This window comes from Eurypyga helias, unplaced genomic scaffold, assembly GCF_000690775.1.
Source record: "Eurypyga helias isolate BGI_N326 unplaced genomic scaffold, ASM69077v1 scaffold3001, whole genome shotgun sequence".
Lineage (NCBI taxonomy): Eukaryota > Metazoa > Chordata > Aves > Eurypygiformes > Eurypygidae > Eurypyga > Eurypyga helias.
The window spans coordinates 28,760-43,308 of record NW_010231303.1 but is presented as its reverse complement, the minus strand read 5'-3'; the positions used below and the strand labels follow the sequence as shown (position 1 = coordinate 43,308).

The 14,549-nt window shown below is 48.0% G+C and overlaps 1 protein-coding gene across 5 annotated transcripts in view; it reads right to left on the bottom strand.

The window, feature by feature from the left end:
* Positions 1-520: 520 nt before the first annotated feature.
* The window catches only part of SEC31A (SEC31 homolog A (S. cerevisiae)), a 42,247-nt gene continuing 28,218 nt past the window's right edge, over positions 521-14,549 (bottom strand). For 2 of the 5 annotated variants that reach the window (XM_010160994.1, XM_010160997.1), the window contains 7 exons: positions 13,812-13,941; positions 12,538-12,855; positions 7,530-7,588; positions 5,100-5,372; positions 4,580-4,699; positions 1,954-2,025; positions 521-1,041 (listed from right to left, as the gene is read on the bottom strand). In XM_010160994.1, coding sequence (XP_010159296.1) covers positions 862-1,041; positions 1,954-2,025; positions 4,580-4,699; positions 5,100-5,372; positions 7,530-7,588; positions 12,538-12,855; positions 13,812-13,941 — 1,152 coding nt within the window. In that variant the 3' untranslated portion in view covers positions 521-861. Of the gene's footprint in view, positions 1,042-1,953; positions 2,026-4,579; positions 4,700-5,099; positions 5,373-7,529; positions 7,589-10,652; positions 10,659-12,492; positions 12,856-13,811; positions 13,942-14,549 lie in introns of all 5 variants that reach the window. The other 3 variants (XM_010160993.1, XM_010160996.1, XM_010160998.1) reach the window with 3 other exon arrangements.

The following is a 14,549-nucleotide window of genomic DNA, read 5'->3' as shown; positions in this document are numbered from 1 at the left end:
TTTAGGGTCCCGGCAGAACCCCCTGGCTTCAGGCTAGGAAAGCTGGGAGGGAGCAATGTCAGTGCAGTGGCGTGCTCCTTGTGGAAGGCCTTCACAATCCCAACTATCCCGGGACCTGTGGGATTTATGGTTCTCTGGAGCTGGACCCTAACCTGAACCCTAAGAATTGCCAGCTGCCGCCTCCGGCCCCGGCTCCTCTGGGTTCTGGCTAGGAAAGCTGGGAGGGAGCAATGTCAGTGCAGTGCTCCTGGTGGAAGGCCTCTGCAATCCCAACTATCCCGGGATTTAGGGTTCTCCAGAGCCGGACCCTAACCCGAACCCTAAGAATTGCTGGCTTCCGGCCCCGGCTCCCCTGGGTTCTGGCTAGGAGATCTGGGAGAGACCAATGTTGGTGCAGTGCTGTGCTCCTCTTGGAAGGCCTCTGCAATCCCAACTATCCCGGGACCTGTGGGATTTAGGGTTCTCTGGAGCTGGACCCTAACTGGAACCCTAAGAATTGCCGGCTGCTGGCACTGGGTACACAAACCTATCTTGTTTTAACACACGCATCGGTTATTAAAAGCCACTGTTTAGCAGTATAACATGCGTCTAAAAATTGACAATATAGGGCATCATCCATTAAATATACTATTTGTAGACAAGAATCATTGGGGGTGGGAAAAGGATTAAAATAAAAAGCACCAGGGCTCCACAGCCCTCCTAGAACAAAGAATTTTGCGGGGAACGTGTAATGCCATCTGTAAGCGCTCTACCGCAACACGCCGCGAGGACTAGCATTTGGTCCCTTCTCCCGCGTGTTCGCTGTAGAAACGCACTTCTTTGGAAAAGCAACCCTCAAGGCTTCGCCAGCGCAGGGTTACTTCAGACCCCCAGCTTATTGGCCTGGGTGAGGACGACTTTCAGAACAGGCATGAAAGCAGAGGTCTCGCTGAAGTTGCTAGTGCTGACAATGTGCGTGTGGATGTTCAGTCCTTCCTGGTAGTTGCGGGTTTCAATGCTCTTCACCATGTCGTGCAAACCACTAACGATGGTTGGAGAGAGCTGCAGAGGAAGCCGGGCAAGACAGGTCAGCAGAAAGAACAAACAGCACATACATTAGTCCTAGAAAATCCGCTATCCCAAGTGTTACATTTGGCCCTCAGCAATTAGTTTCTTTAAAGACTGCCGTATTCGGAGCTACACCACGGTGGGAACGCTCAGGGTCTTCAACAGACACTGAAGTCTGACAGCAGGCTGCAACCAGAATGTACCGTCTTTACGGCGCTGCCAAGCCCTGCCAGCCCCTGGATGCAACCCCCTGAGGTGGGAGACCCGCTGTGACAGACTGCAGCACAGGAAAAACCTCCTCAGCTTTTGAGGCTTTGGGGTGAAGTTCAAAGATGGCCTAACAATGACAGGATTAGACCCTTCTAATCCTAAAATATTAAGTGTTCTAAGCCCTGTCATTCATTCTGTTGCAGATCTCCTGGAAGGCTTTGGAAAAATTACCAGATCTTGAAAATACTTGCACATCTGCCTTCCAGTGAAGCCAGTGAGCCTCAAGCATCTAAATCTTGTGTCAGTGGTTTCCCAACCCCCCTCCTCAGGCTACATGTGTCACTTCCTGCTGGGAGCAGGGGAACTTGCTGTCTTGGCTCATTCTGCCAGTAGCTAGGGACAGGGACCCTCCTGATGCCTTCACCCAGTGCTCTCTGGCTCAGTGTAGGCCCTGTACGGCACCACAACACTCATGCCGTGACCCAAAACCCTGTCAGGTCTGCACAGGCACCCGGGGCCAAGCACCCTCACTAGCTGTTTCTGGGACACGCAGGGAAACGTACAATACATGGATGTGAAGCGCACATCCAAAGAAAGAACAGGCATCTGCAGGGGGGTTTACATCACAGATGAAATTCTTGGCTACACATGCAGTATTTGATGGTGAAATAAAAAAAAAAGTAGAAGAGTACTTACTGTCTGTTCCCTAAGTTTATCATACAGAAACTCCAGGCGTTTATTTGCATCATCTAGTTTCCTCTTGGTTTGCTGCAAGAGAAATAAACACATCAAACCACAACGATTTTAAGAACACCATACTGATCTGATACCACTGCAAAGAGATCTACAGAGCTCCTTTCTCAAACAACGTTTCCCTTACGCGTCATTTGACTTCTTTGATCTGTACTTTTCTCCCTGATTTTGCTAGGAAAGACCAAGTGATGTGACTGTAGTTCTCCACATGTATCGTTAGCCACAGAAAATAGTGAAACTGTGGAGGTGCATATCAAAATCCACCGATCATTTGCAAAATCCACTGGTATAGCTGATGGGGAAATTGGCGGAGTTCTTCACTGCAGCATGAATTTTTTTCCTATGGTTCACTGGTAAAGCATGATAGCTGGATAAAGTTATTACTGGAATCAAGTATCCAGCAACAACGGCAACTTAAGGGCACGCGCAGTCACTGAAGCCTAAGTACGTACAACATCATTTATGGCAAACCCTAATTATATTTTTTATTACCCTATTAGTAATAAAACCAGGAGTTTGTAAGTTTTTGCTGTCAACAGAAAAACTAACAGCCTCATCCAAACTGTCCTTACAGACCCTTTGTGCTTCCATGATTTTACACGGAGCAAACCACCCACTGAGGTGTCTGGAATTATTCTGCCACCAAAGGCAACCTTAAAAGAATCCCAGTATGTTCCACCTGCAGTGCCACAGCAGCTGCTGGAGAAACGCATTTCTATCCACTTTTTTTTAAACAGCTACAGAAATGGAAGCTTTTAATCCAGAGAAATAAAATAATAAAGCATCAAGATTACAGTTACAGAAGCATAAAAACAAAGGTGGTCAACTTCAGCAGAAATGGCATCAAGAGTCATGGAACATCCTTCTAAATCAGTACGCATATCAGTCACTTGGGATAGTGCCATTTCCCCTGGCAACTGGAAAAGTTTCCCTGGATTAAATAATTGCCCAGAGAGAAAATAACAAAGTCTATGGGAATGCTGTAGCTCAGGCGTAAAGACAGCCTGGTGGCTGCCTGCTGTGCTAGAAATTAGGGAAAACTGTTCAGATGAGAAAGGGCAAAAAGGAGAACACAGCACGTGGATCTCGGGCCACGTGCAGAAAACCCCCCAGCAGTAGTTATGCTGTCGATGAACTGAGACAAGAAAAAGTACCCCAAGGAGGAGCAGATAAACCAGCTAGTTCTTTCGGACTGGCTAACTCACTCGAACCATGACTTCGGAACAGTTGTTCCAAAGTCTGTGAAGAGGCATATATGCTGCTTTGCAGAAAAAGCAATCCCCGGGTGCAGATGTGAACTGAATGCTTTCGTCTTTCTTTGCGAGTCTGGGAGAAGGGGCACTCGGGAGGAATAAGTCAGAGGGTCCACGTAGTGTGTGACTTCTGTCCCTGCGCTCTACAGCCTAACCTTTAAAGGATTTTGAGCAACCAAATGCTACTGAACCTTAGGAGGTGTGCCCAGAGAAAGCTCTGTGACCCCAAAACGTTTTGTAAAGGAACGTGTGGGCATGTCCACCCTGAAACTTCTGGGCTGAGACCCACATGGATAAGGACTATGTACATGTAGATGCAGAGTCCAGCTGAAATTGTACAGCAGACTTAAGACAGAAGTGACACCAAGCACACAATATACTCCCACAGCCACAGAACCCTCTGACAGCTCAGCTCCCAGCCATCCCACAGCCACAGAACCCTCCGACAGCTCAGCTCCCAGCCATCCGACCGGGAGCACGAGTCTGTGCTGCTGACCAAGCACATTTAGTGCGCACAGCCCTCTACACACCACCAACCTGTCTTTCATCATCCACCTCTCGGCACGTGGCAGGCATGAGCCGAACAGTTAGCATCTGGGCTTTGGGGCAGCATGTTATTTACTGACCACTGGAGATAAACGAGAAGCTTTGAGATGGATAGCTCATTTACAGAGCACTGACTGCCACAGGAAATGTTTTTTTCCAATTTTCCTATCCAGCTCCAGTGGTCGTGTTGAAGCTCATAACCTTCCGCTTTTCTGCTACCTGCTGCTTCCTTCTGAAATGAGTTTGTTATCAGAAGTCACGGATCAAAACCTGAGGCATGTACTCACGTATACGAGCCTCAGCTCAGACCTGGCGTAATACTAGGTGCTTCCACGCTAACGATAAGCAGCAGTTAAATAAATGTGCAGCGACCACCTGACAGAAGGAAGCACAGTCCTTTCTGGAGTTTTCAGACTTTTAAAGTTTTATTTACTTTTAACCATCAACATCAAAACCTCAACTGTAACCAATTCCAACCCTCCTCCTTAGAAGGGAGCAAGCAGAGGTGGCTGCAACGGGTTAAACACCCCACCATAAACTCTGCCCACACCGAGGGACCTCAAAGTGCTCGGGCAGCTGGGCACTGCCCTGGTCCCAGATTGTCACATCCTACGTACATGTGGGTTTTCTACGCGTTGCTTGTGGCTGCTCAGAGCAGCCTTTAGAAGGAAAAAGCTATCTCAGGAGAGGCTGTGACGGCTAGCTGTGCTGCAGGTACCCGTGCCTTCACCCAAACACAGATGTACTCCGAGAACACTGCAGAGGCCTACCGGATCGGAGGCAGACAGCAGGCACCTCTGGATAAGAGCTTCAAATGTAGTCTTCAGAATAACGTGCTCCTCAGGGATGGGTTTCTTGGCAATCTTCTCTGTTGGCAGTGCCTGCACATGCTGAAAACAGAGAGCAGGTGAGGCTTTTCCAGGTCACTGTGACCACATGTTGTTTTCAACTAAACCAAGTGGCATTATGAGCCAGCTTGGCATAACTCCTACTTCTTCCCTGTGGGCGTGTGGAGGTTAACATCAGCATCTGCTGTCCCTCCCTTTGGAGAGCTGTGAAGCTGCAGAAGGAAATAGCGCGTTGGTTGGCACTGACTACAGCATTAACTGCAAAGAGGTATCATCTAGGTGGAGATTACATTAGCAAAATGCCAGCGTGGTGCAAAGCTACTGGCTAAAAACTTTGCAGTACACTTTGGAGGTACCAAGACATCCCTGGCCAACAGGATCCCAGCCTGGAAGGCTCCACTGACGTACAAACCAAGCCCGTGCAATGCTGGGGCTACGTTACCTGGATGGCATTGCCAATGGGGGCCCCAGGGGCCCCCTCCATGCTGGGTTTAGAAACAGAGGGTGGCATGACGCAGGGCCCCAGGGGCTGGGAAGCAGGCGGGTAGCTACCCTGCAGCACCGGTTGCCCCGTGGGGAGGTGAGGAGGATGGAAGCTGGGTGTGCCTGCGGGTGGTGCCGGAGCCAGAGGCTGCTGCATCTGCGGCTGTGGATCCGCCAGCGGGTTCATAATGGGGGAGGTGATGGGAACCGGGGGCAGGAAGTTATCAGGGACCTGAGTAAAAAGAAAAAACACAAAACCAAAACACACAGAGAGAACACTGCATTTATGTTGCCATGGCTGCTGCAGGCAGAGCACAACACCCAGCTCCTACAGACTTCCCAACCCGCAGCAACTGAGAGCTCTGCCAAGCAGAGCACCGAGCCCCCAGAACACAGAAGAAACAGGGACAGGCAACACAGGATCTCACTCTGGCTAAACAAACCCATTCCTCCAGCTGCAGCTGCACAGTACCAAATGCCCTGTGATAGTAATATTCTCCAGCGTTTCCGGTCCCGTGTGCTCTGCCTTCCCTCCTGCCTGCACAAGGCAGAAGCAGTCTGTCCCGCCTGCCCCTGCCACATGAGCTGAGCACAGCCATCTCCTATCAGAGCCACTCTCCCCTGCTAAGGGCACAAACAAGCCATCTCCTATCAGAGCCACTCTCTCCCCCTGCTAAGGGCACAAACTGGGGTCTGGCAGAGCAGCACTGACACAAGAGTTGCACTAATGAAAACTAACCCACATCTTACTATTGGGTCATTATATTTAGATTTGTCTGACTTTTAAGAGTACGTTTTCGTCCACGTGTTACATAGGTCACAGCTAGGAACACGCACCAGTAAAGCTTCTGAAAGCTTTTCAAGCTTCTGGCAAACAGTTCTGTGCTAAGACAGATTATGAGGGCGTTTCAGACTCATCCCTAAGCATCTACCAATCTTTACACAGGGGCATTTCAGTAATATTTGGTAATATTTGGAGGGAAGAAAGAGCAAGTTGAGCTACTGGCCTCTGCTACACATCATATAGGGATCCAAATAAAATAATGAGCTCGCATGGGAATGCTCACATTTCTTTGGGCATGCATGAAATAAAAGGAAAGATTACAGAACCCTGAATGCTACCCTGAACGAGTGATGTCATAATTAAGCTAGTGGTTTGGGACAGCAAGAAAAATAGTCTCAATCCAGCAAAGTCAGTTATAAAAGCAATGAATCACAGCAATGAACTTGGGTGGTGGATAAGTTCTTAAGTTAGGTGGAAAATAGTTGCAAATTATGCTGCAGCTTGAATGCCAGCTGGTTCTTCTATTTTACAATAGCCTACGTGGTGAGTCATTTTATATTACCCTAAACCACCCCCTCAGAGTGGACGTAAGGGAAATAAACCTAGAAGCTTTTCTCACAGAGGTTTGTTAAATACCACAATAAACATGACTCCTCAATGAGAGCCCCCCCTTGAGCCCTGGCTAGGGCAGAAATTCCAACTGTGACACGCACACAAGGCAGTAGGACAAACCCTGTTTGCAGAAGGCCACTGCTTGAGCAATCAGGTCCAGTAATTATTCTCACTGACAACTTTCCTCCTTCTGCTTAAAATCCTGAAGCTGAAAGGCAGCACGCCAGCTGCTGTGCGACAAGCATCCCAGCACTGGGGCAGTCAGGAGCATGCAAAGCATCCCCTTACCCATCCTCCAAAAACCTCTTGAACTGCAGAGACCAAACCCCAAAGAGCAAAGGAGACTTCTGCCTCCACCTTCACCCAGACCTCATCTTGCCTGCTCTAGCCTTTTTTTTTTCCCCCACCCCATATTTTACACACTCCTCTTGCTTCCCAAATGCACCAGACGACACTCACTGCTGTGGAGATACACAAGACTACAGGGCCCTGGGAGATAAAAGGCCCACTCTGCTCTGTGCCAACTGTCCCCAGTTACTCTGTCCTGCTGCAATCTAAATCCATTTTACAAAGCTACATTGTCTCCATCACGGAATTGTCATCCTCTCAGCAGAGCTCTTGGGGTCAGACCCGTAATCAGGATAAATTGCTTTCAACTCCGGCAAAGTCAGTAAACTATAACAATTTGCACAGCCTCATCGTTTCATTAAATACCATTTCCTGCAAAACTCATCTGCTTTACTGCGGATGAAAACAGTCTGAGATACCTTCTTTAGCAAAAAAGCCACCATCTCTTTAGAGGCTTAAATATTTTGAGTGAGAGAACGCACACTGGAGAAGCATAAAGGCCATTTCTGCTCACGAGGGGCACCTTTTGTTTGCTGCTAACCCTTTCTTTTTCCTTCTCCCAACAGGTTCCACAGGAACACTTTAAGTTACTGCATTTCAAGTGCTCAGCACTCGGTTGTGTCAAGACAGGATTTTGTATGGTACCTTCTTCTTCTTGGCAGCTCTGTTCAGGGCAGGAGGGTCATTCCAGCCATTCTGAGGCCCTGGAACAGAAAGAAGAGAGATTAAGTATCTCAGGAGAGTAGTGATGCCTTCTTGAGCTCAGCTGGGCCAGCTCCCCACCACAGCTCTACTGGCAGGGGTTTTGCAGAGCCTGCCCTCTCCTGCCTGCTCCTCTGCCCTTTCCTGGGGGCCGGAACAGCTCCTGCACCAGCCGGAGCCTCCCAACACCCCCAGACCCTTTGGGCTCTGCACCCACTGGGCAGGTTTGGCATCTTGACCAACTACTCAAGTTTCACAGAAGTTTATTTATTTATGTTTTAAATTATTCACTCTTTCACCCCTTGCAGGGGAAAAAAAAAACCAAAACTAACCAACTTTGAGCAGACATGCCATTTGAAAAGGCAGACTGTTGCCCACCATGCCCCAAACACAGCTCTGCTAGAGGGTTGTGCATGTGAAGATGGCTTCAGTGACCACTCAGTTTCTCCCGTCTGTATCGTATGAGAAAAAATGAGAACCTGTTTTGACCTTTTTGTCCATGACCACCATAACATGATTATAAACACTAACAAGCAGCAGGGATGTCAGAAACCACAGGGGAAAAAGAACACCCTTAAGCTGCATCCATTTCCTAAGAGCTGCTGCCGCGGTTGCGTACTGTGATGGATTTATACGAACAGTTAAGACACGTTCCCCAGCAACACCACACAGAAGGAAGACGCCTGAGAGGGAACATTTCAGGCCAGGTTCACCCAGCCACCCTGGAGACACAAGAGCCATAAAACCAGGTCTACCCTGCCAGCTACAGCATGTTCCTGAGTGCTTTGTGTCCCAAAAGCAGGGCAGAGCTGCTGGAGCAAGGTGGCAAAATCTAGCTTTTTGCACCAAGGGCAATTTATTTGATAATGGAAGAAGCAAAGAGGATGCCTGAGGAGCTTCCCTTCGAGCCCGGGGTGTTGTTCTGTACCAAACCTGCTCTTCCAAGAAAGAACGCTCCTTACGGCTGCAAGATTGGTACAGCAAAGATCACACTAGTACAATTAGAAATAGTTCCCCAGCTCCTCACAGAGGAGGAGTCACGTGTCATCGGAACGACAGCATTATGTCTCAGCGTCACCGCAGCCTTGCCGAGGAATCAGGAGTTCCTGCACAAAGCCACCAAACCCAAATCCCTGCTCAATGGACTTTTTCACCACAGTGTCTTTCACTTAGCAGATGAGGAATTAGACAGCAGAGCTTAACATCACTAGAGAATTTGCTCAATTTATCTGAAATTTCATTGGCTTCTGAGCTTTTGTTAAACACGTTCCACATCCAGCGCACATTAGAGGGGTACATGAAAAACAATTTAAAGCCTCTTTCACCTCGGCTTCTTTCTTAACCAAAGGCAGCGCCATCTCCCGCCAGCCATGCGCCCCAGGAGGTTGGTACTCTGTTCCTCCCTATCCAGAAAATACCAGAGTATTTCTGATATAGGAAGTCTAAATTCTGCAGTGCTGGTAACACATTAAGAAAATCTCCCAGGCTGCACCTGCTGTTAATTTCCATGAATAATCTGTTTTTACAAAGAGGATAACCAGCGTTTGTTTCTGTGGTTAAAAACTCCAGATACGTTGTTATTGGTTTTAATTAAGGAATTAAAAATTGATTTGATTGAAGTCTAATTGGCACAGCATCACACAATGTTCTCTGAAGAACATATGCATTATTGATGTCTATCCAATTAATTTCATGTAGTGGCCGTAATTTCTGTCCCAGTTAGCTGGTACCTAGTTCACCTGCAAAGGGAGAGGCCTGGTCTTGAGTCGGTAGACTTTCTGGAGGTAAAATACAAAGAGAGCTAAAAAAGATTTTCTTAACAAAATCATAAAACAACTGGTCTGTAATTTCTGATTAGCAATTTAGTTTCAATAAGCATGAGAAGTCAGGAGAAGAAATGCCTGAACAAATTACAACGCCAGTTTAGAGACAAGTCGTTTGTCCAAACCGCCCTGTGGAAATGCTTTTGCCTGCCTTCCCTGAAAACAAGCCTGTTGCTCTTCCCATGCAGTAAATCAGTGTTTCTAGGTTGTTTCTGAAATGTTGCAGTATCCCAGCCCATTTTATCCCTTCTGGTGAAGGGATAAAATGTACTGCAACATTTTGTTTAACCTGTTGCTGTACTGCAATGAAAACAAGCCTGTTGCTCTTCCCATGCAGTAAATCAGTGTTTCTAGGTTGTTTCTGAAATGTTGCAGTATCCCAGCCCATTTTATCCCTTCTGGTGTTCTCATTTTCTATTCCTACTAGGAGTGAAGCCAACATACTGTTACTCTTAATCTTCTCACCATGGTTTTACCATTCCAGAAAGCTTTACGGGAGCTGCTTAAAATACTTGACTTCAAGGTGGAGGACATCAAGTATTCTTCCAAAACCAGGCGTGCTCTTTGGGAGAGTCCAGGCCATCAAAAAAAAAAAGATTAGACTCACACAGCAGCTTTATGCCATGTGAAATGCCACGTTGCCTGCACAGACTGAGCAACAAATCCAAATGACACAAACACAGCCAGTAAGGCCTTTGCCATTTCAAAGAGAAGAACGTCAGGGGTGAGGTAACTCCTGTCCCTGGGGTTGGTCTGATGCGCTTCTCTCTCTGGCACAGACACTTCCCTTAGCTCAGACTTACTCAGTCACAATTTCAAAAAGATGCAAGACTGAAAATTAAAACTCCCTTGAAAGCAGGTTCAAACACCTATCGCAAACCAAAGCGAGATAAGTTGAAAATGAAGTAAAATGTGGGCTTTTCTTGCTTATTGGAGCTCCAAGCACAGCTTAACATACTTACACTATATGTATTTGCAAAAAAACCAGAAGATGGAACTGTTTCCTTAAGCGTATCTTTTAATCCAAGCCTGTTCAAAGGTCAGATGGCTTTTCAAGACTTTGAGATTTTTTTTTTCCCCTTCTTCCCTTACCTTCACCTTCAAACGAATCACATTTGCAAAGTGAAACATGATGTTCCCAGATTAGATCACCCCCACACACAAAAGCATACCACTTCAAAGCCAAGACCAGCATCACTATACGCTCTGTACTGGAACATTCAGAGCTACAGGTAAGACCTACTTCTGGCTGCAGATTTTTGTGGTCCTATGAGATGCCGTGCCAAGGCACCCTTAACTAAGCAATGCAGCTACTCTGGAAAATACATTGGTGCAGCACTGATACATTTCAGTTTTATTAAAAGCCTAGTATGGACAACTTTTAATTTTTAAAGGGAATCCAGCATGGCAATATGGATAACAACTGCTTCAATTCCCCTGATATTAAAATGACACAGGCAAGATGTGTTAGCCTGCGTGGATTACCCAATTTTACCAATCGATCACTACGGTCATTAATGTCCCTAATTTCTACTGTCCAGAGTACAGAGCTTCACCCACTCTGAGCACACCACATGGACCATGTCACCTCACCGTTCACACAAGCTCAGCAAGTGACAGATGTGAAGTGCCTGCCAGTGACACGAGTACAGTAATAAAATGCATAAGCTTGCTCTAACTCTGGTACAATCTCTCCTGGGCTCCCTGGCTCTGACTCTCGCTACTTGGGACCTGGCTGTGTATCAGTCGGCAGGTGGTGAGCAATTGTATAATTGGTTTTATTTTCCATTATTTATTAAATGTTATTATTAGTATCATTATTATATTCAATTATTAAATTGTTCTTATCTCAGTCCACGAGTTTCCTTGTCTTTGCTCCTCCACTAGAGGAGGGGGGAGGTGAGTGAGCAGCTGTGTGGTACTCAGCTGCAGGCTGGGATTGAACTATGACACAGCCTCACAGACGCCAGGAGCACTCGTAGTACTGCTGCTGCCAAGACAAAGGCAATATGCCTTTTCCGCACCGCATCAACCCTAACAGACTTGAAAAAGAGCGGGAGTCACAGTGGGGTCCTTAGGGCCTGTCAGCAGTCTCAGCATCCCTGGAACACTCAAATCCTGCCTAATATTCCCTCCATTCCCTGCTTCCCAGATCTGGTCCTAGACATGCCAGCTGGACCACCTATATGTTTATGGCCTGGTGTAGAAAAAATATTTCCGGCACAGCCTGACCGACATAGGCAAAGCTGTTGTTTGACAGGCTGCTACGTGAAAAAACAGGTTTGTTATCACAAGCAAGGTCACTCTCCCCAGGAAACAGTTATGTCCAGGCACTCAAGAGAGACATGGAGCCCCATCTCAGTGCATGCTCAAACATGCCCTTACGTGACAGCCACAGACATGCTTTTGATTAACGTTCAAGAAAGAGACGTAAAAAGCATTTCTAAATCACTTCCGATTATCTTTTAAGGCATTCACAGCTACAGTAAATCCCATTGCACTAAGTGGTTAGGAAAAAAAATAATGGAAGTGAGCTGATGTCACAGGAAATGCAATTTGAATTAAATACCCTGCCAATTCTGGGCTTGAAATGCTGCTCACAGACCAGGGACACAGTGTCAGATTACATTTGCAAAACTGTTCTGCAAGGAGAACTGGGATTATGTTCTCTGCAGCAATTAGGAAAACTTGCTTATTTTTGTATTTTCCTGTCCAGCCACCTAGCAGGTTTTGATGCCATCCTTACCAGGTTAAAACTGCCACCGTCTGTTCACAGTACATGACAGCCTCATAACAAGACACTACTGTAGCATGCTGTCTTGGGCCAGACAAAAGCTCTGTGTTTGTGGGAAGGTCTGACTCGCAAAAGAAAGACGACTTCACACTGCTCAGCAAGTGCTCACTGCAGCAACACAGCCGTATCACTGCCAGATACGCTGGGAAGATGATGTGTTTTAGAAATGCTTTGAACGGACCTCTAAGCACAAGCAAACTTTGTGCAGAGTACTCACTAGGAAAAGGTGCACATTTAACCGAGTAATAAAACAAACCCCTCCCTGACTGCCCCCCATCCAAGCGCAGACCTGTTCTCTGGGATGCAGGAAGGTCACTGGTTGCAGGCAGAGTACCTGTTGGTCCAGTTGGTAATGCATAAGCCATAGAAGTTGCTGAAGGTCCTGGTCTGCCATGCTGAAAGGATGCGCCAGAAGGAGGAAGAGGGAAGGAAGAGACAGGATTCAGGCTTGTTGGGGAGGGTTGAGGCTGCCCAGGGTACAGCGGGGACGGCACAGAGTGGGGAGGGGCAGAGGGCACGTAGGGAGGCGTGGTGTTATGAGCAGCATTTGGGTAAGAGGCTGAAGCAGGGACAGCAATAGGCTGCTGAGGCTGATAGAGAGCTGGTCCAGGTCCCCCTGTTCCACAAGAGTACTGTTGTGTGGCCTGATATGCTACAAACAGGGAAAAAAGACAGTCAGTCAGTTCACAACAGAGAGCAGATTTCACCTGCATCTGCTTCCTTCTCCACCTGACTCCTCTCTTCCTGCCCTTTACTTACCTGCCCAGCAAATCCTGGCTCCCACAAATCTGCCTGCACTTGCAGGACTGCTCAAACCTCAGCCTGCCACTGGGGGTGGGGATGTGGAGAAAGGGCTGCCTTGGCTGTAAGGACTCCCATTCTCCCCCTAAGACTCTCTTGCCCAGAGCCACCACACCAGTCAGGGTAGGGCTGGGGCACATGGATCTGCTGCTCTGGCTGTTTTCTGGACCACTGCAATGCTCACAGTGCCTCTCAGGGCAGAGAAACCCCTGCCCCAGGTCTGCACAAAGGGAAAGCCTAGGCCAAGCAGTCTCTGGAAGTGAACACAAGCTCACAGCCTTTCACTGTTGGCCCTGCAGCTTAATTTCACTGCCTACTCTCCACCCACCTATGCCCATTTTTTCCTCCCTGGTGTCTGTACTTTCAGTCCCCCGCTCAGAGGGTGTCAGTGCTCTGCCCACTTCCTCACTCACCTCTACTACTGCCCTTGTCTCCTCATCCCCTTTCCCACCTTCACAGAGTCCTACTGAGAACTGGATGGCCCCAGTACACACAGATGAGTTGGGTCCCTCTTTGCCAGGCCTGTGCTGCTTCTCCAGGACTCGTGCTAGTGAGTTTCTGACCCCGGCACACCCTTGGGAAGGGCCAGCTGAGGAATGAGTCTAAGGGCCACAAGCAGACCCCTTCTCAGCAGAGGAGACAGAGGAGTCGAAGAGGGTGCGTCATACCTGGACCCCACCAAGAAATGACAATCCTCAGATGTCATCTCAGGAGTTTCCACCCCCCGACAAATGTGGCACTGGCTTGGTCTGAACCCTCCCAAGCACAAGGAGTGGACTGCCTACCCTCCACGTAAACGTTACTCACGCTGTGGATATGCTGGCCGGGCCCCTGCTTGTGAGTATATGCTGTAATTGGAAGACGTGGCTTGCTGCGGTGGCACGCTGGGGTTAACGGCACCTGGCATGATAAACCCTGGAGGAGGTGGGTTGTCTCCCTGTAAAAAAAGATCGCAGGAGAAAGGGTAGGGGGAGATAGGATTTAGTCAGCAACAATAATGCAGTGCTGCAACAGAACTGTAGCAAAATGATCAGTTCACATTTCAAGTCCTGAAACCACATTCCCTGGAAGAGCCACCAGCACAGGGGCAAATGCCTCCAACCACCCCAGTGCCTTGGGGCGTCCGGCGTAAGACTGAAAGCACGGCCTGTATGTGCAGTGACTTCAGCACCCGCAGAGCAGCACACACCTTCCTGCATGAGGAAGAGGTCCTTGCCAGTGCTACCTGTTATTCAGGCAGCCTGAGCGCGCCCTGCCATCCACAGCTTTCAACTGAACAACTTAAATGTTAACTCCGAAGCTTCTAATTTCCATGGGAAAGGAAAAATATCAAACTACAAATATTCCAGTGTGATTCAAGGGCTTGAGGGGGGTCAGGTCCCACTGAGTTCTCACTCAAGGCTTTCCAGAGCCACTCATCTGGGCATTGGTGGGAAAAAAAAAAAAAAAAGGCAACTTGAGATGCAGAGGAACAAAACCAGACCACACCAGGAAGCTGCTCCTTCTGCCTATCCGTATCAGACTGTGTCAAGCACACAGACTACA